The following is a 24250-nucleotide window of genomic DNA, read 5'->3' as shown; positions in this document are numbered from 1 at the left end:
TTTTAAGATTTTTTAAAAAATAAAAAAATAAAAAAAGTGTACTTATAAAAAAAAAGTATATATATCATTAGCCACCTAAAAAATGGTTTGTCCGCATCTTATTAGTCTATATTTAGTTATGATTGGGCCTTCCTTTGAAACAAAAATTATTTTCCCCTTCTGAGAATTGATGTTCACGATATTCTTACTTTTATCTATAAAAGATGAAAACTTTCGTTTTTCTCTATTTAAAAAAAACTAAAACAAAATTAAAAATAAATAAATTATGAGTTATTGTTTAAAAGAACTAGAAATTGAATGTCATTAGAATAGAAAAATAAATAATATATATATATATATATTTTACAGATAATTTTATAAAAATAAATTAGTCTAAAATTTGTATATACTAAAAAGGAATATATCATTTATTAATAGTATAGTTTCAATGGTAGTTTATTCTCTTTACATTAACAAATTTTTTCTATAGATATGTTTTTCGTAGCTTTAACTTTTGATTAAAATATTAATTATTAATTTATTATGGCTTAATGTGTGTTAAACGGTCTGTATTTATAGCCTAAAAATATAAGAACGTAAAAATAAAAATAAGGAGGTTGCTACTGTACCCCTGATAAATGAGGAGTTTTGGTAGTGTATCTGATGTGTATCGATCTGATGTGTATGTACACATCATTTAAATGTCATGTCAAATGCCATGTCAGCCTTTTAAATAAGAATTATTTTGTATTTAAATTTTTATATTATTTATTTTTAATTTTTTATTAATATTTTTATAATTATACGATCTCCTCTCCCCTCCGTCTCTCACCTCTCCCTCGCCTCTCCGTCCATCTCCCACCTCTCTCTCTCTGCCACGCTCCTCCTCCATGACTCGCCGGCAATCGCAGTCTCCACCTTCGCCGTCTCGCTCGCTGGCCGCAAAGAGGGAAGAAACAGAAAGATTCCGGAAAAAAAAATGACGTGGATGTAAATTTTAAATAATTAAAAAATTATAAATGACTTGGATTTACACGTAGGTGACACATTATCAACCGTACCGGTACCCTTCTTTTATAAGGGGTACTGTAGAAATTCTCTAAAAATAATCTATGGTAGCTTTTACCTTAACGTGGCAATTACACGTACATTTCAACAGACATCATATAAAACTAAACGTATCAGATTGAACTTCCCATTTAGTTTAACACCACAACAATTAAACACTATTCCTATTCTGGAATATTTTTGGTTACTATTAGATTTTCTCTCCTTAAACCAATGTCTTTAAAAAATATATTAATAACGTAATCTTTAATATGTTATTTACAGTAAAAAAAAATGATTTTCATTAATACTTCCTTTTTTATCTAAAAAATTAATGTAATTTTCATTCAATATTATCAACACATCTTTCCATAAAATGACAAAGGTGACGATGTAAAGTGACACGTTACAATGAATTGATAAACTGTACCCTTTTGTGTAGAATTGCATACTATATATGTATATGGAGTGGATTCTGACCTTACTTGCTTAACTTTTTTTAAAATGGTGAGGAACCTTCCTTTTGCATCGTTTTTCCATCAATGGACTACAAATCATGGTTGACATGTTCTTCAATCAACTCAACCTGCTTATTCCATAATAATTAATATTGTAACTTACCAATGTCAAATGCATAGCTTTTGAAAAATGGGATAAAATTTAAGAATAATTTTTTAAGTGTACTGCACAATCCAGTGAAGCACTACTTGAGTGCACTGTTATGAGATAATAAAGTTTTAATTATAATCACGATTCTAATATAAATACAGTGGCAGCTAATTTCGGATATTAAAATAAATATGTATTAATTAAACATCAACATTCAACAATGACGTATCCCAATTCCCATGAGAGGTAATTAGACGTGTGAAATGGGACAAGCTTCGTTTTAGGGCCCACACCTTTATAAAATTTATCCTGACGTAATGTACACATATTCCTCTCTGCCAATTATAACTTAAAATTGATACCCCACATATATTAAATTAAATTTAGATTCTGGATTATATTTTCATTGGTTTGCAAGATTTTTCTAACTTATACAACATGCAATGTTTCTAAAAATTTAAGAAATTATCCTATTTCCTATTTAGAAAAGACAAGGGCATGCTTATCCTAATGATTTCGATTCTCTCAACCAATATGCTTTTCAGAATAATGTTCCATTTCAACGGTACTATAATTTTCTAATAACGTGTATAGCTAAGATGTTGAACAGTAACTGTGCCAATAAATGAGGCACTATCTTGTGTTGTTATTCTTCGCACTACCAACTCATACAAATCCATTTCACAAAATAATATGATTTAACATGGATGACTTTGGAGCAAGAGAAAGTTTCCATAAAAAATGACATTTCAATTTCAACAAAGGCCAATGGAAGAAAAGTTGATTAGAGAAATGAAATAAAGTATGAACCTGGAATCTAATTTCACTGATTTGACCCAGAAAAAAATAAAAGAAAAAAAAATTCCATCGATGAATAGGTGGACATAACACCGACCCTTAGTTTTCTGACCTTTCTCTCTCTTTCTTTTTAATATCCAACTTATACACCTTCCATTTCATTTCATGATTCAACATTTCAAGTACCAGTTTAAAATTTGTTTTTCTTAACTGTTTAAACAGATTAATCTCCAAGTTTGTGCTGGTCCAATCTTGAACAATTCAATAGCTCAAAATTACCTACAATTGGCCTAAACAAAAGAATCATGTCAGTTTTGGAAAAACCACTTTTGCAGAAATAAATGACTAAAGCTGTCGTTGAACAAAAATGACTGAGTTGTCATAACATTCTGGTCAAAAGAGATAAAAACCGAAATTATTAAAAGATAAAAAATAGAATAAATAATTCATTTATTAATAATATAATTCTAACAAAACCGATAAATTCTTATCAATATCATAATTAAAAATATTATAAAAAAAAAAAGTTATACTATCATTATATTATAACATATATGAATATTTATCATTATTTTTTATTGTAAAATTACGAGAAAAAGAACTGTGTAAAACTTTTATATTACTTTTACATAGAAGTCAAAATCATAAAATTTTTAATTTTTAATTTATTAAATTAGAAATTAATTTTGTTTGTAGATTGAAACATTTTTTTTTCTTTTGAAAAGGAGGGTCGTAGCCGTAGGTTTAATTGAAGTGAGTTGCTTTTCCTTTAGAAGCATTTTCTAAATATAAATATCATTAACAAGTGTGTAATGGAACTAATCTTTATAAGATTCTTGGTTGAGTCGAAAGCTTTTCTCTTTGAAGCTGATTCCGTTTGAACATGATGGGTATTTTGGTCTATTCATGGTCGCACTCAACATAAAGATATATATAATAAGTAAATTAATAAGCGGATAGAAACGGTTGTTTAGCGTAGAATAGAAGGTAGAGAGAGAGAGAGAGAGAGAGTAAAAAAATGTTTTTAAAAAAAGGCAAAGATTTATGTAACGCGAGAAGTTGAGGCTGTTCCCAGGTCACTCTCTTTGCAACCTCCGAGGAATTTTGGTGGCATCCTCTCAGATATTTGTCATCAGTTTCTATTTTGGTCGCAAATTGCAATCTCTTGTGTTACTTTACCGAGAGAGAGAGAGAGAGATAGAGAGACGTGAGTTTCTGTTGTGTTCCTGTTTCTGTGTGTGTGTGTCAGCAAGTGCTTCTGTTTTGTCCAATTTTCTCTCTTTCTGTTGTGGGAAAATGCTGGTTCGGAGAAGGGTGATGAGTTGGAGAAGGGTGGCCAAGGCTCTCATAGCTCTGCTAGCTCATGCCTTGCTTTTCTCCTTCACTATTCTCCTTGCTCTCAAGCTTGACGCTCTCTTTCATCATTCATGGTGGTTGGTTCCCTCCTTCTCTTTCTTCATTCACACACCTAATTCTGAAAAACTCGAAATCAATTAAAGGGTCACAACAAAATTCTACCTTTCTGTGATTTCTCTTTTTGAATGACCATATTGAGCGACCTGACTCTGTGCTAATTTGTTCCCCCCACCTGATTTTCAATGCGCGAACATGTTTTTTTTTTTTTTTTTTTTTTTTTTTGTAATTTTGGAGAAAAAAAAATGGCATTCTATGAGGGTAGCATGAGTAATTTTTTATTTACCTTTTTTGTGAAGCAGTTTGCTTACCTTATATGCTGTTGTTCTGTTGTGTTATATACTGGTGATTATTTTATAGTTTTCTTTTATTTCTTTGGAAAAGGGACGGGATACCTTCGAGTTTGAGCTCCTGGTCTATGCTTTCCCTTTGAGAAACGGGTTTTGGTTTTTTGGTTATGCTTTTGAGGGCTCCTGTAATCTGATATCCTCAAAATATCTGCTTGTTTCATTGGGGAATGGAACCTTAATACATTTACCAAAATTGGGATATTTAATGTATATCTAAGTTTAATAATATGGTCTAATAATAATTGTACTTGCCAACTGGTGTTGATTTAACTAGCAAGGATGAAAGTACTTCGCTTGAAAGGGTTACGTAATTTTCCCCCTCACGTCTTAACTTTGTTATGTTCCAAAAGAATGTTTTTCTACTGCAATGCTAATCATGATAAGGTTTTTCAAATCGTAATAGTAATGCATTGACATTATGATCAATAGTCTCCATTGCCTCACTAATTTATCACAACTCTGGTGGGTGTTCCCAACCAATTTGTACTGCTTAGATAATCATTAAAGGATTCGAAGTGATCAGTGGTTTTGAAGATTGGATGATTATTCCTATGATGCATATGAGAAATTATGATGGTACGGGAGCCTATGGAATTTTATTCAACGAAAGTTTTACTAATAGCAATAAAATTATGGCATTTCCTTTTTCATTCTATATGCTATATTGTCTTGATGAGATCTTGTACCATATGATTCAAACAAACAACTATCCTGTCAAGTTTGTTACACTTAGGAAGTGTGAATATGCATGGGTGTGTCATTTTCATGTTGAAATGCTGCCCATTTATACTATGCCAAACATTGAATTGGAAATAAACATTTGATCATTCAATGTAAATCATGGGCAGGCCCTTAAAATCATGTCTTATTATTGAGAGGTTTGATTTTGGGTAATAGATCTTAGGTTGTACATTGCAAAGAAGAAATATATTAAGGTAGAACATATTCTTCACAATTATAGCTATATTGTAACACTTTTCTTCTCTCTTTTTTTTTGGCAGGAAGGTATTTGTTCCTCTATGGTTTTTTCATGCTGTGGTATCAAGAGGCAGATTTTCCTTGCCTGCTCCTTCATTGCCTCATGATCGCCGAGTAAGATATGCTTCTTGAAAAATCTTCTCTGTTTTGTGGAAAATTAGAAATTTATCCTGTAGTGGGTTTTTGTTACTAATGTAAAATAATTTTTTTATGGGCAGTGGGCTCCTTGTCATTCGGTCGTAGCAACTCCACTACTTGTTGCATTTGAGCTGCTTCTTTGTATACATCTCGGGAGCACTTATGGTAGGCAACATTTTCTTGTGGCACAACCATATGGATTTTATTGACCACTGTATCTTCTAACCAAGATAAACTGTGACACTTATTCTATAAGTTAATCACTTGTAAGATGCAATCAAATTAAATATCATTCATTGTAATGATACAGGGATGAATTTAAGGATTGTCTTCCTGCCCCTCATAGCTTTAGAATTCGTGATTTTGTTTGATAACATCAGGTAATTATCTTGTTCAGTTGTCCCATTTATAAGCTTACCAAAATTTCTATTCAATTAGTTCATTAGGAACTTGCAGATATATTTCAACTCATTCAGAGTACTCCATCTTCTTTAATATTAGCTGGAACTGTCTGAAAATAAAATAAAAAACTGGCAACAGAATCACCACAAACATTCAACTTTATCAACTGATTCATAAAGTGACTTGCATTTTTGGGTCTGCTTTCAACCAATAATTTTGATAGTTGAGAAATTTCACAACTTAAAAGGTTTTTGATAGCTGAACTTTGTGTCTATGCATGCTTATGCCCGAAGTTGATAAATTATGCAAGCTGTAATACTATTTTATTCTCTTCTAATAAATGGACATATTACTGACAAAAATGGTTTTTCATAGGATGTGTAGGGCTTTGATGCCTGGAGACGATGAAAATTTGACAGATGAAGCAGTATGGGAAACTCTTCCGGTAAGATATTATCCATTAGTTGATTAATTAATTTAATCTATAGTATGATCTTTTAATAGACTAAAATAAGGCCCCTTAATGAAACAACTGAGGCACCTCTATTGGCATTTGCTTGGCAATTTAAAATACTCAGATTTGATGACTTTTAAGTAACATTTATTCAAATCCCTGATGATTTTTCAAGTGTTATTCTTGTAGTCTAGAGAGATGAGGAATGTGTAACAGCAATAAGATTGTTATTATATCCACAATTTAAAACCGTTGATGTGTATAGCCCTGTGGTTGTAAATTATGCTTAATTTTGGTTGAAATGCATTAGTAATCAAAATTCAAGTCTCTTTGTTATTTTGCTTTACTGAAAGTAAAAGAAAAAAGAACCTTCAAGTACTATAAAATATAAAGAAATTGTAACTTTCCTTATATAAGTTGACAGCTCTGATGAATCTATCTGTAATGTATATATGATACTGATACTTTCCTTTCGTTGAGGTGATCTTCTAATATTCATGTGCTTGCTTTTTATCTCTTTCTCTTTCCTGCATTACGAGTAATGATGTGCAGGGAGGAAAAGGAGGATTCAGTATCAATATCTTTTGTTCTCATCTTAATAATCGACAATACCTTATTCAAAGACTTGTCTACTAGACTACTATAAAGAAAATTTAAGTGTTTCACTCTGTATATTATTATTATGTGATCTTTTATTTGTTTTTATTTTCCAAAAGTTCAATACTAAATTGTATAATTCTTTTTTCTAGCACTTCTGGATTTCAATATCCATGGTCTTCTTTATTGCTGCAACAGTGTTCACCCTTCTAAAGATATGTGGTAAGTTTTAATTTTCTCTTAAAAACAATTGTTGATCATGTAATGAACTTCTATTCAGTCAAATTTCAATGTTACCTTCGAGCTTCTTCTTACTATTGTAATATAACTTTATCATTCCCCACCATTTCTTGAGCTCTCTACTTGGTTGTGATGTCGGTTAATATTTCACAACATTTTGCCATGATTTATGAAACTGACTCTTTTTAATATACAGATATTAGCTGTCAACACACTATTATCGGGCAATGACTTTATTTATCTAATGAAGAATTTAGGAAATTAACTTTTGATGGGGTTTTATTTCGGAACTAAGGTGTTCTTACATTAAAACTCAATAGATGCTTTTCCAAAGTAATTTTGCTAGTTATGTATTTAATTCCCTGTTTGGTTGGAATTCAACTATTGTAGTTGATATTACGAAATTTTTGGGGAGTGAGAACGGGGATTAGAGTTTTAAATAATCACTCTTGTCAAATAGTTACGGTTCTTATTTTGTCATTGTGATCAAGAGATGTCCCGAGTTATTTTCATTGATACATAAATTAGATGAAGTTTATTTGTTCCTGAATTTACACCTTGCACTCAGGCTACGGATAATAATTGCAAAAAAAAGTCAAAATACTTTAAACACAGATCGAAGGTATTTGTCACAGTTTAGAACTAAGAAATCAATCTTCCATATTTTGAAAATCAATTATATAGTTTTGAAGGTATTTGTACAATATTGAAGAGTACAAGGAGACAAGTATCCGGACTAGGTTGTGTTCCATGAAATACTTCAATTAATACAAAGATACTAATAAATAGAACATCCTGGAGTAAGAGCATATATTCAAACAGTTATTTATTAACAGAACTGAAAAGAATAAATAATTATTTTCCCATGTATTTCTATCACACTGCATGCATCTATACATGTTTAGGGTGAGCTGTATTTTCTTTTTCTTCTATCCTTCCAACAATGAGGATTGATCAAGATGTCTTAGAAAAACAAGGTTGTCAAACAAGTGTGACCAAATATATACTGTCTATGTTTGATTTGCTCACGGTATGGCTTCATGCTGTTGTGTGTTACTTAGATTGCATCCTTGACAAATTTCACTGTTTGATGTGATTGATACTCCTCAAACTTTTTGTTACTAACTTTATTTCAATTACCTGCAGGCGATGTTGCTGCTCTAGGCTGGTGGGACTTATTTATTAACTTCGGGTATAATCAATATCTTATGATAGACTGTTAAGTATTCGGCATTAGTCTTGTGCCTTTTCCTTCACAAAATCCTTGTATTCTTTTGCAGCATTGCACAGTGCTTTGCGTTTCTTGTTTGTACAAAGTGGCACAATCCAACTATTCATGGGGGCTGTCACATTACAGAACCGTGTTCATCATCAAATTCCATAAGATATCTTGACTTGAGTAGAGAAGGCTTAGTTATTTACGCAGATGAAGATAGCCAGCAAAATGGGTTCTGCAATCTGCAGGATGTTGGTGGGCATATTATGAAAATCCCATTCATTGGTTTCCAAATACTTCTTTTTATGCATTTAGAGGTATGATAGTTGCTAGCAAAAATCCTGTCATTATGTTCTTGGAATTTGTAGGTTTTCTGTTTTTGATTTTCTTTCCTCCTTTTTTTCATTTAAATTTTAGGGAACACCATCCGGTGCAAAAAATATGCCGCATTGGGTCATTTTTTCCCCCCTATTTTTGTTGCAAGGAGCTGGAGTTTTATTTGCAGCATATAGATTAATAGAGAAGATAGTTCTTTTACTCTATAGTGGAGATATTCCTGAAAGATACTCAGCTATAGCATCAAAATCCCATGAGTGCTTTGGGTTCTTTCAACGTGGGTCAAGGTATCAGTTTAGATCTGTTTGGCTAGAAAAAAGAAATATATCTTTGGTAGATTCTCTACTGAACTTAGAAAAACTCCAAAAGTTGCTGAACTGACATGGACAGTTTGTCATTGCCTGCACTTCCCCCTTCTTAACAGGTTGCTTGGTTGGTGGTGTATAGATGAAGGGAGTAAAGAGGAAGAAGCTAGACTTTTTTGTGCTGAGAGTTCTGGGTCAGTACTCTACCCTACATTATGGCTTCATATTGCATATCTTCAATGTCATAAGCCATTGTTTGCCATGCTCAAGAACTTTATCCTGGGACCTAGTTATAACTTGCATATCCTTCTCTTGGAAGTCTCAAGTTGTATAACGTAACAATTATTTTTTTTCTAAAATTAGCAAATTTTTCTCCTTGTTCGGTTTCAAAAATAGAATTGTGGAGATCTTGTTCAATTATTTATCAGTGATAGTTATTGCTGTCATGTTAACAATTGGAGTGTGGTTGCAATAAGATGAGCTTTATTCTTTCTCTTTATGCTCTCAAGTGGCTCTCATGACATTAAGTATTTTCCCTTTGTTTAATTGCTATTTTCAACAATAAATAATGTTAATCAAACTTTTCTCTAATGATGTGATTTGATTTACTATTTAGGTATAATACTTTTACCCCTGACACGGTGAAGAAAATGCCTAGAACAGATCTGGTTGAGGAGGTGAATATGTTTCCTTATATCAAAATATGTAGCTACCACATTATTTTTTATGTTATGGCTTATTATTTAAGACTACCTTAGTTAATTCAATTACACGAGCAGGATTAATCTTTTTATACATTTCAATAATCATAGTTCTTTATAACTCAGATATGGAGACTACAAGCTGCCCTGGGTGAGCAAACACAAGTTACAAAGCTTAGCCAGGATGAGTATGAAAGACTTCAAAATGTATCATTCTCAACTTTGATTGATTATTCTTGGCATTATGTATACGTGAATCACCAAATCTTGGCTGTTTAAGTAGTTAATTAGTTTAGTACATTATCAACTTTTTATCCAGTATTATCTTTAATTCTTAAGTTTCATTGGTCAACTGAGTCCTGCTAGAGTGTGTTTTTTTTTGTTGGGAAGGTGGTAGGATTCATACTGTTTGTCTTTATAACTGGTTTATTTTTACAGAATAGTTTGAAAGTCATTGAACTGGGTTATTAAAATTTAATTAAAATGGCATGTGCCTTAATTATTCGTTTTTTTATCTGTGACTGATTGAATTGATTCTGATCCTTTAGTTTCATGCTTTATTTATAAAGGCAACCTTTGTCTCTTTTAAATTTTTGGTTTATTGCCTACTTTTTAAAATATGGTAGAAGTAAATCATTTAAAAGAGTAAGACAGGTATCTCAATTAAAATTTGGCATTATACGACCCCCTATTAAAGCGGGGAAAAATGTGTTGCACTTGTTCGGTGAGGGGGACCAGCACCCACAATCTTATCCAATATGTATGTTTGAAGGCATGCTTTATAGTACAGAAAAATATATTTGTGAGCCAGATGACATTGGCATATACGAGTTATGTGCAGCCTTTGCAACCCTTTTGCTATTAAAAGCAGTTTACATAATCTTCTTGTACGAACATTCTTGTTAAATTTGTTGATTGATTTTGTTCATTGTTTGTGCTTAAATGACTAACACTCGTCAAATTGAATTATAAATCTATCAGGAAAAGATCTTATGTAGAATTTGCTTCGAACAGCAGATTAACGTGGTCCTTCTTCCCTGCAGACATCACGTTCTTTGCAGGTAAAGAGCCCATGCATTGATCCAGTCTGATACTCTTCTGTCATTATCCTGTCCACATAATGCAATTAATTTTTCCAAACCAAGAGTCAAGCCCCAAAAGGGAATTCTATGGGAATGGGGTCATTTGGTTTGAGAATATTTTTTCTGCTTTTATTTTCATTGTTTCCTGTTTAAACTTTTTTAATGTAGGAAACAAAATGAAAATATGGTGGCATTTTTATCACTAAAAGTAATTAATTAAGAATAGAAAATGTTTTCTGAAACCAAATGATTCCATAGCTATGTTTGAATCAAAAAGATAGTAGCAGTATCACCGTTTATTAAGGAAATTTCCAGCAGTGTGCTCCTTTTGTAAAGAATCTATATATTAAATTGCATGCAAATATCTTATCAGAGGCTTGTGTTTATACACATTGATTGTTTCTTTTTTGCCTTATGTGGATAACAGCACTTGCTGCGAAAAATGTAAAAAGTGCCCTATCTGTCGTGGCCCCATTGAAGAAAGGATGCCTGTATATGATGTGTAGATTGAGTTCAATGAAGAGGTATAGGTATCTTACTGACAATCCAGCTTGTGATTTTAGACTAGGCAAGCACCGAGAATTATCAATTTCTCTGCTCATACATAGATATGATGAACATCAGAAGTTGTATATAAAATTTTAAACATCTCCCCCCTCCCCTCTTTATTTCTCCCATAGTGCATTCTTGCAATTCTGAAAGGATTGCCAATAGTTGCATTGTTTTGAATTTTGTTACTGTGAGGATTTATCAATACCAAAAATGCATGATGATTATTGAACCCTATATGACCTATGAATACCATGCGGGGTCCTATTTTTAGCTTTTCTCCATGTGTGAGTGAGATGTTTCCATAGCCTTTTATCCTAAGGAGCATATATCCCTACACTTGAACAAGGTTCATTAGAAAATCAGCCAAATTCAAAAGATTTTGGACCTCGGTTGGTCCACCTTAAATATGTTAGTATAATCTATGATGATGAAAGTTGCTTTGAGTTAGTATATCTATTCAATTTGCAACTTTTCACTTTAAACTAATTTCTTGTTTCTAATCCTACTATATTTGACTGACGGATAGCAACTAGCAAGCGTATAAGGCAGCCAATCTGTTATTATCTTTATAGCTGCAACAGTGCCCAACACTCAACACTGAACAGTGCCCAACACAGTATATTACGTTACTATCCACAAACTGCGCAAATCACGGTACTTGTGGGGGCCGCAACTACATAGATTCTTTGTGATCTCTTTATATTTTCTTCTACTATTGTTTCCTAAGAAAAAAATATATATGTGTGTGTAAAGACTAAAACAATTTAAAAATACATGTTTAAAGACTAAAATAAATAATTTTAAATAATTAAACATTATTTTTATTGTCCAAGTCCAAAATTATACAAACTAAAACAAAATATAAAGAAAATATGTGTAAAGACTAAAACAAGTTATTTTTACCACACTAATCCCTGTTTCTAATTATTTTTGTTCCATTTCCAATACGAAATTCAGATGTCATTGCTGCAACCAGTGGATACAGGAAACAGCAAATTAAATCGAGTTAAGTGAGAAGGTAGGGTCTTATTGATTATATTTTGACCATTTACACTATGCAGTTATGACTATATCCCAAAGATGAGTCCTCCTGCAGTACCACAAACATATTTCATATATATAGATTAGTTCCAAAAACAAAGTACTCTTTGATCGATAATAATGATTTAACCGGTTTTTTTCTTTTTTAAGTATGCGTATAGGTCGAATAATTTGGATAATTACTCATTGAATATGATTGATAAATTAAATAAGTTAAATTTAAACTAAAAATTGAACTTAATAAATAAATGAGTCGAATTTGAGTTATATGTAATTCAACTCGTTTAGTTCATAATTTAGATTAACATAAAAATATATTATTTATATATTGATTTTTTATTTAATTTTAATTTATTAAAATTTAAAAGAATCTTGAAATTTTAGTTATAAGTCACTAATAACAAAAGAAATAGGTACCTTAGAGTTTCATGGTTATAGATTGAGTTTTATATTATTTAATACAATATGGAGTAGTTTTTATTAATGTAAATTTTGGTTGTAATTATATTTATTTGGAGTCATTTTTGTAACATTACAAAGCTAATAAAAATAAGTAATATTTTTATCTTTTCAAAAAAATATTAAATAGTCATTTTTATCTAAACTTAATTGATAAATTTAAATTTTGAAACATATAAGGTTAAAAAAAATTGACTCTTAATTTATGTGATTCAAACTAATGAATTGTTAACAAGTTTAAACTTAGTTGAGTTTGAGCTAATTAAGTCAGTTTAACTCGATTCATTTCTAATTTTAACCCAAAAATTATAATGTTAATGATAAATAATGAAGACTAAATATAATTTTTCATATTTTTATTTAATTTTTCATGGTTAGACCGATTCTAATCAATACTCATAATTTAATTATTTAAATTGACTGAGGAAACACAATTTTTTTACATTTAATATTATAATTAATCACCGATTTATATGCTAATTTATAATTTGTATCCAATAGGAAACTGATAATCTGTCTTGAAAGAGAGATGGAAATAAGGAACAAGAGAAAAACAAAACTTACAAAAACAAATTCTCTCTTAATAAAATTTGAAATAACAAGGTCGTAATCAATTGTGTTGACTTTATATACACCGTGAAATACACTCTCCTCAATAATGTTTGTTGGTGTTAATTATAAATAATTAAATTATTATTTTTAATTTTGAATAACAATAATTAATTTTTAAAGTTTTTTTAATTAAATTTTTTATATATATTTTAATTATTGTTAATTCTATTTTTTTTATGTATTTACTTATAAATAATATTAAATATGATAATCATTTAAAATAAAAAGGTATATTAGAATATAATTTTTAATTATTAAAATATTTTTTAATCTTTAAGTCTCACTTGCTTTATCTTTTAGAATATATAATTAAAAATAGATCATTTTAGTCCTCATATTTATTCTTTTTAATCTTTTTTAGTTTCTATATTTTAAGATAGATATTTTTAATTTTTATGTTTGCATTTTTTTAATTCATTTAGTACTTAATTATCATTAATTTTTTTGTAACGTTATCTATTTTATGTTGACATAGTAGAAATCTTCAATCTTGTAAGAACAAAAAAAAGTATATCAACAATAGGTGTCGTAAATGAGGATACAAAAGAGACACAAAATGTTAAAAAATTTAATTTATAATAACTATATAAATTAAAAAATAAAAAATTGCAAGTATAAGAATAAAAAAAAATCTATCTTAAACTATAAGAACTTTTGACTAAAAAGGATTGAAAAAAGATAATTAAGTATAAGAACTAAAAGGATTTATTTTAAACTACTCCTTCCGTTTTTTATTCATAGTCGTTTTGACATTATTTTTTTGTTCTTTTTTTATTGTTACTTTTCTAAAATGAATCTTATTAATTTTTTTTCATTTTTATCCTTGATAATTAATGTGTGTTTACTAAACAATGTGTTTATCCATTTTTCAATGTATTTATTTCTTCTCCAACTACCTAAATACTTTAAAAAATTAAAATATCAATCATTTACTTAATTCTTGTACATAATCTTAAATGTTAAACAAAAAAAAAACGGAGGAAGTATAAGAATTAAAAGATAAAGTAAGTAAAAAAAAAAAATATATATATATATATATATATATATATATATATATATATATATCGATTAAGTTACGTTAATTCCATTTTAAAAGTGAGTCAGAAAGTTCAACCTATAAATAAATTGTAGATCAGGTTTTTTTTAATCTATGGAATTGAATTTGATACAAATTTTTTTTACAAGATTTACTCAATTGACTGAGTTAGAATCCTTAATGAATCGAGTTAACCTGTCATAATTTGGGGGGGAAAATAAACTATAGACTAACTTGGGAGTTGATATACTAAAGAGAGTGTATTGAATTAAGATTTTAAAATATCTTTTAGTTAAAAAAAGTCTTACAAATTTTAAAAGATTTTACGAGATTTTTATAATTTTTAAGACTTTGTAGGATTTTGCAAAATTTTAAATTAAGATTTTAATGGATTTTGCAAGATTTTTAAGTTAGAACTTTAATGAATTTTGCGAAATTTTATGGACTTTGTAAAGTTTTGTGGATTTTTGACATACGATAAGAGTTTAAGATTTTTTTTTCATACATTCAAATTTAAAAAGAATGAAAAATAAAAATTAAAAAAACAACAATGTTTGGATAAATAATAATAATAATAATTCTCGGTAATATCATGTCCTACTAAATAACATTGACCCACATATTCATAGCTATACTAGTCCTTCAAGCATTAGCGTCTTCTCACACTTGTTTCTAGATTTGAATAATAGGCTCAAAATTATGATTTTTATTAATCAGAAATGTTGAAGATGAAAGTTTGTCCACCGCTCCAATTGAAAAGTTATTAGAACAACATTCTTTACGGAGAAAGTTATGTAATGTTGCACATGCTAAAAATTATTCTAAACAACATTTCAAATTGTTTATAATTTATTATTTTAAATATTCTATTTATAATTTTATAAATGATTAAAAAAATATTGGGGCAGCTACCCTACTCTCTTATAACTAAATATGTTCTTGCATTTTATATCGATATTTGAGTGAAAGTGTATCTTTCATGCAATTTTATTCATTTAAAATATCTTAGAAATTCACAAACATCAATTAGGAGAAAAAAAAATATATATGAAATTTGTTACAGGTACAAAACAACTTTTTAATTTATTTTTTTTTCAATTATTCACTCGCGAAGAAATATTTTTTGTATTAAATTCTAAGATATCGCAATGTTTTGTGTTAATTTTCTTTTTTGAAATACAAAAAATCATAAATTCATAATATAAAAATATAATAAAATAAAATTTATAGTAAAAAAAAATATAAAATAATTATTGAGTCATAAAAGAAGGAGGGATAACATTAACAAACTCAAGGGAAAGAGAGATCGCAGTTTTTGTGCTGAGAGAGTTTTTCTCTTCATTCTTATCTCATTCTACTCACAAAAACCCCAACTCAAATTCAACTTATATATATATATATATATATATATATATATATATATATATATATGTTCTAATAATTTAAATGATTACAAGGTCTTGAAGATCTACAATTGATTGTAAGAATATAATATAAATTTCAACTTTCACCTTCCTCCTTTCTCTTTTCTTGATGCGTATTATAAAAAAAATTACTATTTAAAAATTGAAATTTCAAGCATTTTTTTGTATTATATATCTGATGAACAAACTCAACTAAATAGAATAAAATAGAGCAAGTCAATTAAAAATATAGAGCAAGTCAATGACACTGTCATTTACATATCGAAGTTTCACCAAATAGGAGAATGAAATGGGAACGGTAGTACAGTATTATGTATTAGCGATAGTGCAGTATTATTAGTAAAGAAAAAATGGAGAAGATAGGAGTATAAAAGAAAAAAAATAGTGATGAAAAGCTTACTTAGAAATTCTTAAAGCACTTGAAAAATCACTTTAAACAATCATTCAAAATCTGATGTGTTTTGATGAGATTGTTTTATGAATTTGGTATTTATAGATATCACTAAAAAGTCCTTTAAAATTCCTCTAATACAACAATCTTTAAAAAAAAATTATATTTTTTAATATCAATGGATTGTTTTTAAGTTGTAAAAAGTCTCAAATAAATACCAATGAATTTTAATGGACCCTTTAAAAAATCTTAAAAATTCATATTGAATACCACTTGATTATTTTTAAGTGACATAAAATCCTTATTAAATACCAACAAAATTTTTTGCTTAAAAACAGTCTTTTAAAATCTTATAAAATCCTAAAATAATACACCCCCTTAATAAATAAAAAATTCAAACATAATTATAATAATTGTTAATCAATCCATTAACAAAAATAAAATATTTTCTTTGTCTCCTAATAAGTGTTATATTTTAAGAATAATAAATCTCAAAATAAATATTATGTTAGTTTTTCAATATAGTATTGATTATCTCTTTTTCATTTATATCATTTGTAATATTCTTTAGAAATTAATTATAGTAAAGAAAATTAATTATAAGGTTTATTTTATAAAATAAATATTCTCTTTTATCTATTTATTAGTTAATTTATGTAACATAACATAAAACGACACTTATTATAGAAAAGAAGTAGAGCATGAAACATCATTACCTTCACCATAGACCTTAAAGGAGTGTTTAGTGCATTTTAAATTTGTTTACTTTCCTACAAATTTGAAGTTGAAAATGTTTTTTTTTTTCATGTTTGTCTTGTTATTTAAAAATAATATTCCTATAAAAATATTATTTCTCCCGAAATATATTTTACATAGATTTTTCACAAAATTATTTATAAGAGGGACGGTGAAATATAATATTCTCAAGTTAAAAATAAAGTTTTATTACGATAAACATATCATATTATCTTTATTTATTTGTTTAATATAATAAAAAAAATTGATTTATAAGTAACATAAAAAAATATTTCTAATTTTTTTTATAATAAACTAATTTTTTTTAATTATTATTAAGAATTATAATTCTCAGTAATTATATATAGGGACGGATACACATGTATCCTAGTGGGGCAAATACCCCCACTAACATTTTTTTAATATATTTTATTAATTTACATATATATATATATATATATATATATATATATTAAGATTTAAATATGTTTTTATCCCCTCAATTTTAAAATTATTGTTTTTAGTTTCTATAATTTTTAAAAATCTTATTTTAGTCTCTCAAGTCATCAATAACATATATAAAAGTGACATATTGAGATAGTAATGTAGTTTCAATTGGATTTGATGTGATGTTTTTATGGATAAAGATATCAATAAATAGATTTTAGACAACAATATTCGATAGATTCCTGACAAAATTTGAGTAAAAAAACTAAAATAAAGATTTTTTTAAATTACAAAGATTAAAAAGACCAATTTTTAATTCGAGGAACTAAAGATAAATTTACCTTAAATTTGAGATATTAAAAAGATATTTAAGTCTATTATAAATTTATAATAATGTACTCACACTTGTCATATTAAATTTGAGGTATTAAAAAGATATTTAAGTCTATTATAAATTTATAATAATGTACTCACACTTGCCATCTTAAAAACTAAGTGCTCCTACTCTTTTCTATATTTTTATTTTGTTAAAAAAGTCAAAGTTAATATATTAAGTTTTTGAGAAAAAAATAAATCTTAAAATCAGTGTCATGTTAATTTTTCAATATAATATTAATTATTTTTTTTTTTTTCATTTATACCCTTCATAATATTTTTTAGAAAGTAAATATTGTATTGCATTGTTTATAGTAAAGAAGATTAATCATAAGTTTTTTATTTATAGTTTGTATGAAACAACCTAAAATGATACTTATTATAAAATAAAGAGTATTAGTTATAGTTAAATCAAGTCAATAAAGAGATTAAGGAGTGATAATTGACCTAAATTCATATTATACTATTTTTAAATTGAAAAAATGGCAAAATTTTGATACGAGATATAGAAAGAGATATTTTTGAAAGTGTTAAAAATGAAAAAATCATTCAATATTTTTAAAATATGAAATCTCATATAGAAAAATTTAATGTATATTTATATTTCAAAAAAATGTAAAATTATATATTTAATACTACAAATTTATGTATGAATACTGTCCCCACCACTACTTAAAATTTATGAATCCATCACTTATTATATATGATTTTAAAAAATAATTTAAAGAATTTTCCTTCTACTAAACGCTTTTAAAAGTGAAAATTATAAGCATTAATGTTTTATTTTAATCATTAATGCCAATAAGTCAACAACATCAAATAAATCAGTTAAAATAGATAAAATAATAATAATACTAATAAATAGAAGAAGAAAAATAAACTCAATGGGTTGACCCAATTCAAAACGCTCTCAATTTGTTAAAAAAAAAAACTAAATTGAATTGAACTTATTTTAAGAATAAATAAAAACTTTTCATTCTACTAAACATTTCTTAAAAGAAAAAAAACTTAAAACATCAACATTCTAGTTTATCAACGCAATAACTCCACAACCTCAAATAAGTTTATTACAGTAAATAAAAAAGACTAAAAAATAGAAAGAAATCAATCCAATGGATTGATCAATTAAAAACTCTCAATTTGTTAAAGAACAAGGTGAGTTGAAATAAAATCATTTGAAGAGTAATTGAAAATCTCATATATCCTACCTCATTTAGAGTTAAACATGTTAGTCAATTCGTTCAAGAGATTATTTTGTAATATTATTTCATACAAGTCAGTTACAATTTAACAAAAAAAAATCAACTTAACAAATAACTCAAATACAATTTAACATGTCCTTAAAAATTGAGTTAAGTTGAATTCATTTTAAGAATAAATTGAAATATTTGTCGCATTTAAGGAGTTAAATAGGCTAATATAATAAGAATGTATAATTTATTTTCACCAGATTCATTTTTATATAAATAAAATAATAATTCCAGTCACAATTATATATCTAAATTGAAAAGATAAATCTTAATTATTAGATCAAAAAATACAAGTGACGAACCACTTATATTAATAACTTTTGATCTACCACAATTAACTATGAGATTATACATAAAACGACACTTCTATTTTATTATAGATCACAAGATTATAAGCCACTTGTGCTTGAGTACAATTTTAGTTAAACACTTGAATTACATTTCAATATAGGTTGGTGAAGGAAAACAAGTAAATCTTGGTGACTTCGGAGGATGAGACAGTTGATTTCCCTCACTGTCATAAAAAATTGCTCCTGGAAATTGTAGTGGTTGGCATTTCTCACCCATCAATATGGTCTTCTTCCATAAGCATCGATCATCTTCTTGTTGCTTTATTTTCTTCCATGGGTATTTCATTGATTTGTTGACTTTCTTTATGCATTGCTTGAAAATGGATGATGACTCCTCTTGGCTCGTTATTTTGAAGCACATATTTGGGTTGGTCGCTTTCATGATTTTCTTTATTATCTTTTTTGGCATATCAGGTGATAAATGGGGAAAATTTGATTGACTAGAGGCATTTTGATTTTGTTCTGATTCTCTCTCACCATCTGTTACACAAAAAGGCACTACACATGAGACATGGATGGAAAATAATTTTGGTGAGCTCAAATGGTTGTTGAAACAACTCAGACTACCCATCTTTGTCAAAATAGTTGACCTCACTATTAGAAAGAAAGAAAAAACTAAATGGGAGTGTTGATGTGAAGTGAATGTAAATTTATAGACATACAACTTGCAATATGGCCCACTCTGGTGGGAAAAAAGAAAAATACATTTTACTTTCTGATTTTACAAGTCTATTTAAAAAAAAAAAAATCAAATGTCAAGTACACAACAATACATTTAAATTTATTTATCTTATCTCTTTATAATAATATTAATAAATTAATTTCAGTTATATCAACATTACATTGGTCAACTATAATTAGATTCAAATTCCTTAAACAAGTCTTAGGTCTAGTTTTATAAATAGAAAAAATATAATTGAAAAGAAATTTTATTAGACATTTTTTTATGTGTTTTATTTATCAGAATTAATTGACAATAATAAGATTTAAATTTAGGACTTTGTGTATATAATTCAACCTCCACCACTACATTAACCCTAGTAGTACAAGTATTTAATTTTTATGTAGATTAGTCATCAACAAATTTGATATATACTTGTCATCAATAAAGTTAGTAATGTTGAACATTAATAATATCAATAAGATGTTAATAATAATAAATAGTAATGTCACATATTTAATGTCATAAATGAAAATGGTGAAACGCAAGGTTTGACAATGACCCATCACAATATTCATTAATTGAGGTCTTTTAATGCACATTTAAACTTCTATATATAAATGTAATTTAGTTTCTTACGCTAAAGTATTTTTAAAGTTTTTCTTTAATGAAAGGATTTTTAAAATTTTTTTAACTAGTATTTTAATTTATGCAATGTACAAACATATTTATTATATAATTTAATTTTATTATAAATTATGTACAAATAAAATTTATATCTGAATATATAAACTATATTTAAAATTATTATACATAAATATTTTTAAACATATAAATTATATTTTAGATTTATGATAAATAATTTGTATTGTAAAAATAAAATTATTTTTATTTATTGATAATTTATTTTAAAATATTAATATTTAATTTATATATAATTATGATAAAGAAGAATAAAATTCAATAAGAAATAAAAAAAACTCTACAAACTCTCATTGAAAAAAAAATTCTAAAAACATTCTCGAGCGAGATAGAAATTCATGTTTAATATATAGAAAATAATTTATTATTATTTTTTTATTTTATCATAATTATTTATAAATTAAATTTTAATATTTTTAAAATAAGTTATCAATAAATAAAAATAATTTTTTTTCTATAATATAAATTATTTTGTCATAAATTTAAAATATAAATTATATATTTTTAAAATATATATTTATTCAAAATTTAAATAAAATTTATATATTTAAACATGTGGTGTTTATTCAAATATATAAATTATTATAAATCTTAATTATATATAATAAATATTTAACTTATGTATTACATAAACTAAAATACTAGTACTTCCTCTATTCTCTATTATAAATAAAATACACTTTTTTATTTTTGTTCTTAAATATAAACAATTTTTAACTACTTTTATTTTGTTCAATGATATTCTTTCTAAAATATCTTTTTTTAATACATGACCTTTCAGTTGGACTACTTCATTCAACATTTATAACAAAGATAATTTTAAAAAAATATTATGTAGATAACTAATTTTCTTAATATGTGTGATATTGTTATTATTTTTACTTATAATAAAGAATAAATGAAGTATTATATATATAAAAAAAAAAAATTTATCTTCAAAATTCATGAGTAAAATAAGGACATATGTTACAAGAGACATTATTATTGGTCCATACTTCATTTGTTATTTATTATAAGTAAAAAAAAATACATTTTTATTCTTAAATATAAGTAAATTTCAACTTTTTTTAATTATTTAATGATATTATTTCTAAAATACCTCTTACTCAATGCATAACTTTTTAATTGTACTACTTCTTTTGTCATTTTTAACTAAGACAATTTAGGAAGAATATCAAAAGATTAGTCAAATTTAATGTAGGTAATATTTTTTTTTTCTTTATAAATTTCAAAAATCTTATTTTAGTCTATAAAATCATCAATAAGATATCTCAAAGTGATAAATTAAGACAATTATGTAATATTAACTAAAGTTAATGTTACATTTTCACTAATAGAGACATTAATTGGTAGATTTTGTATAACAATATTTGACACATTTTCTAAAAGAAATTTAGTATATAAGGATTAAGACAATAATTTTTTTTAAAATTATAGGAACTAAAAAAAATAATTTCAAATTTGAAGGATTAAAAATAATTCTGCTTTAAATTTGAAAGATTAAAAACATATTTAAGCTCATTAAATACTAATATGCTGAGTCTAAAATACTTTCGTTTAATATCTTAAAATATGTGGAGTAAGAGAAATTGTTCTCTTTGTCCACAATAAATGTCATTTTAAGTTATTTTAGACAAACAAAAAATTAATAGATAAATGTAAGTGAATAATGATTTTACATATTTAACTTTATAATTAATTTTCTTTATTAGAAATGATTCAACACAACAACCATTTTCTAAATATTATTAAGGATATAAATGAAAAAGAAGTAATTAATAATACATTGAAAAGCTAACATGACAATTATTTTGAAATAATTTTTTTTTTAATGTAACACTTATTACAGGATAAGGAAAGTATGATTTATGGAGTAGGAATAACAATTGTCAAATAAGAATATATGTTAAAAAATAATTAATATTATTTAAAATATATAAAACAAAAAAAAATTTGAAACAAAAGACAAAGTCTAAAATATAAAAATTTATGATATAGAGGTATTACAATTTTATTTAATTATACATATTATATATATATGTCAATTTATTTAATCATCAAAGTCAATCTAGTAGCGAGTTGGTATAATATGTACGAAATTTAAAATTTGAACCATGTTATTGTTATTATAATTTTATATCAGAAAAAAAACCAATTTATCTCTCAATTTATATAATTAATAAATTTAATTATATATTTAAAACATTTATTTTAAATTACTATTTTCATGGAACATATTATAAAATAGTTGAATTAAAATTAATATAACAGGTAAATAAATTAAACACAAGTATTAGGTTATAATATTTAATTGATGTTATTAACATAGTATTTATATATTTAATTATTATTTAAAAGTCGATTATGAATTATGTTAAATTTAATTATATATTTACAATATTTATTTGAAATTAATATTTTTGTTAGTCATATTATTAATAGGAAGTATCTACATACTTCAATAAAATATTATACTTAATTTTTAATATTTATTATTAATTATATTAAATTATTATTGCAATAAACATTTTTAAAAATAATATTCAAGAGAAATAACTAATGTAGTAATTTTGATAAATGTTTATCCAGGTATTTTTCTTGTAACATGTTAATTAGTATACTATTAAATGAAATGCGTAATGATTTTAATTATTTTATTTACATTATTAAGTGTTATATTTGTTAAACATATTTATTAGATTTAATGTATATATATATATATATATATATATATATATTTTTTTTTTTTAGATTCGTTCCTGGAGTATCCACGGCCGATAACAGTGACTAATCTCCTCGCTACGTTAGAGGCACCTTAAAGGGTGGGATAGCTAGCCCAAAGATTTAATGTATATTATTTATAAAAATATACATTTTTTTTTGTTGTAGACATTTTGTTATTTATTTTGTTTCTTAACTTTCAAAATGTTTCTTAATTTTTAATTTGAAGATAACCAAATTGTTCATATTTTAGTATATTTTGAAATGTATATATTATGAATTTTGTTTTATAAGTATGAGATATCAAATCATCTTGAATTGATATAAGACTTTGTATATGCGACCTATAAGTAAGTAGCTTTCATTCTAACGATAAATTTTAAAAATTTGCATTTAATTAAAGATTATTGAATAATATAATAATTGATAAAAATTATATCAATATTATTTGAACCATCCTCATATATATATATATATATATATATATATATATATGTGTGTGTGTGTGTGTGTGTGTGTGAGCGCGCGCACGTGTTAGTTAATTATACAATTTTTAAAATTTATTACAAAATGTAGTACATATATACTTGATAAGCATTAAGTGTTTATTATTTATTATAGTTTAAAAATAGTTTATAAAACATATTTTAGAATAGAAAACTGAAAAGTATTTAATATAATAAACACATTATTTATCTAACCGTTTTAATTATTAATTTACTAAATTATTTTAAATTTTATTATATATTTTTAAAAAATATTTATTGAGAGAGTAAATGATAACTTAATAAATTAAAAATATTTTAGTATATATTTTAAAATTTTATAATAAATATATTTTTAAAATGT

At 26.0% G+C, this 24250-nt stretch overlaps 1 protein-coding gene across 1 annotated transcript; it reads left to right on the top strand.

The window, feature by feature from the left end:
- Nucleotides 1-3391: 3391 nt before the first annotated feature.
- Nucleotides 3392-11431, top strand: LOC109810607 (Transmembrane Fragile-X-F-associated protein). The gene is made up of 14 exons (XM_020374116.3): nt 3392-3866; nt 5198-5288; nt 5393-5477; nt 5623-5692; nt 6090-6159; nt 6918-6987; nt 8152-8197; nt 8286-8538; nt 8639-8844; nt 8982-9056; nt 9479-9539; nt 9690-9770; nt 10545-10624; nt 11073-11431. The coding sequence occupies exons 1-14, from the start codon at nt 3730-3732 to the stop codon at nt 11149-11151; spliced, it is 1404 nt and encodes a 467-aa protein (XP_020229705.1). The 5' UTR covers nt 3392-3729; the 3' UTR covers nt 11152-11431.
- The last annotated feature ends 12819 nt before the right edge of the window (nt 11432-24250 follow it).

This window comes from Cajanus cajan, chromosome 7 (assembly GCF_000230855.2).
Source record: "Cajanus cajan strain Asha chromosome 7, NIPB_CcT2T_4, whole genome shotgun sequence".
NCBI lineage: Eukaryota > Viridiplantae > Streptophyta > Magnoliopsida > Fabales > Fabaceae > Cajanus > Cajanus cajan.
The sequence above is the reverse complement of the archived record's forward strand: the minus strand, read 5'-3'. Positions and strand labels throughout refer to the sequence as shown.

Coding starts and splice junctions, on each gene's coding strand:
- LOC109810607 (XM_020374116.3), top strand. CDS start 3,730: ATGCTGGTTCGGAGAAGGGTGATGAGTTGGAGAAGGGTGGCCAAGGCT. Junction 6,988..8,151: donor CACCCTTCTAAAGATATGTG/GTAAGTTTTAAT, acceptor AATTACCTGCAG/GCGATGTTGCTGCTCTAGGC. Junction 9,771..10,544: donor AGTATGAAAGACTTCAAAAT/GTATCATTCTCA, acceptor TAAATCTATCAG/GAAAAGATCTTATGTAGAAT.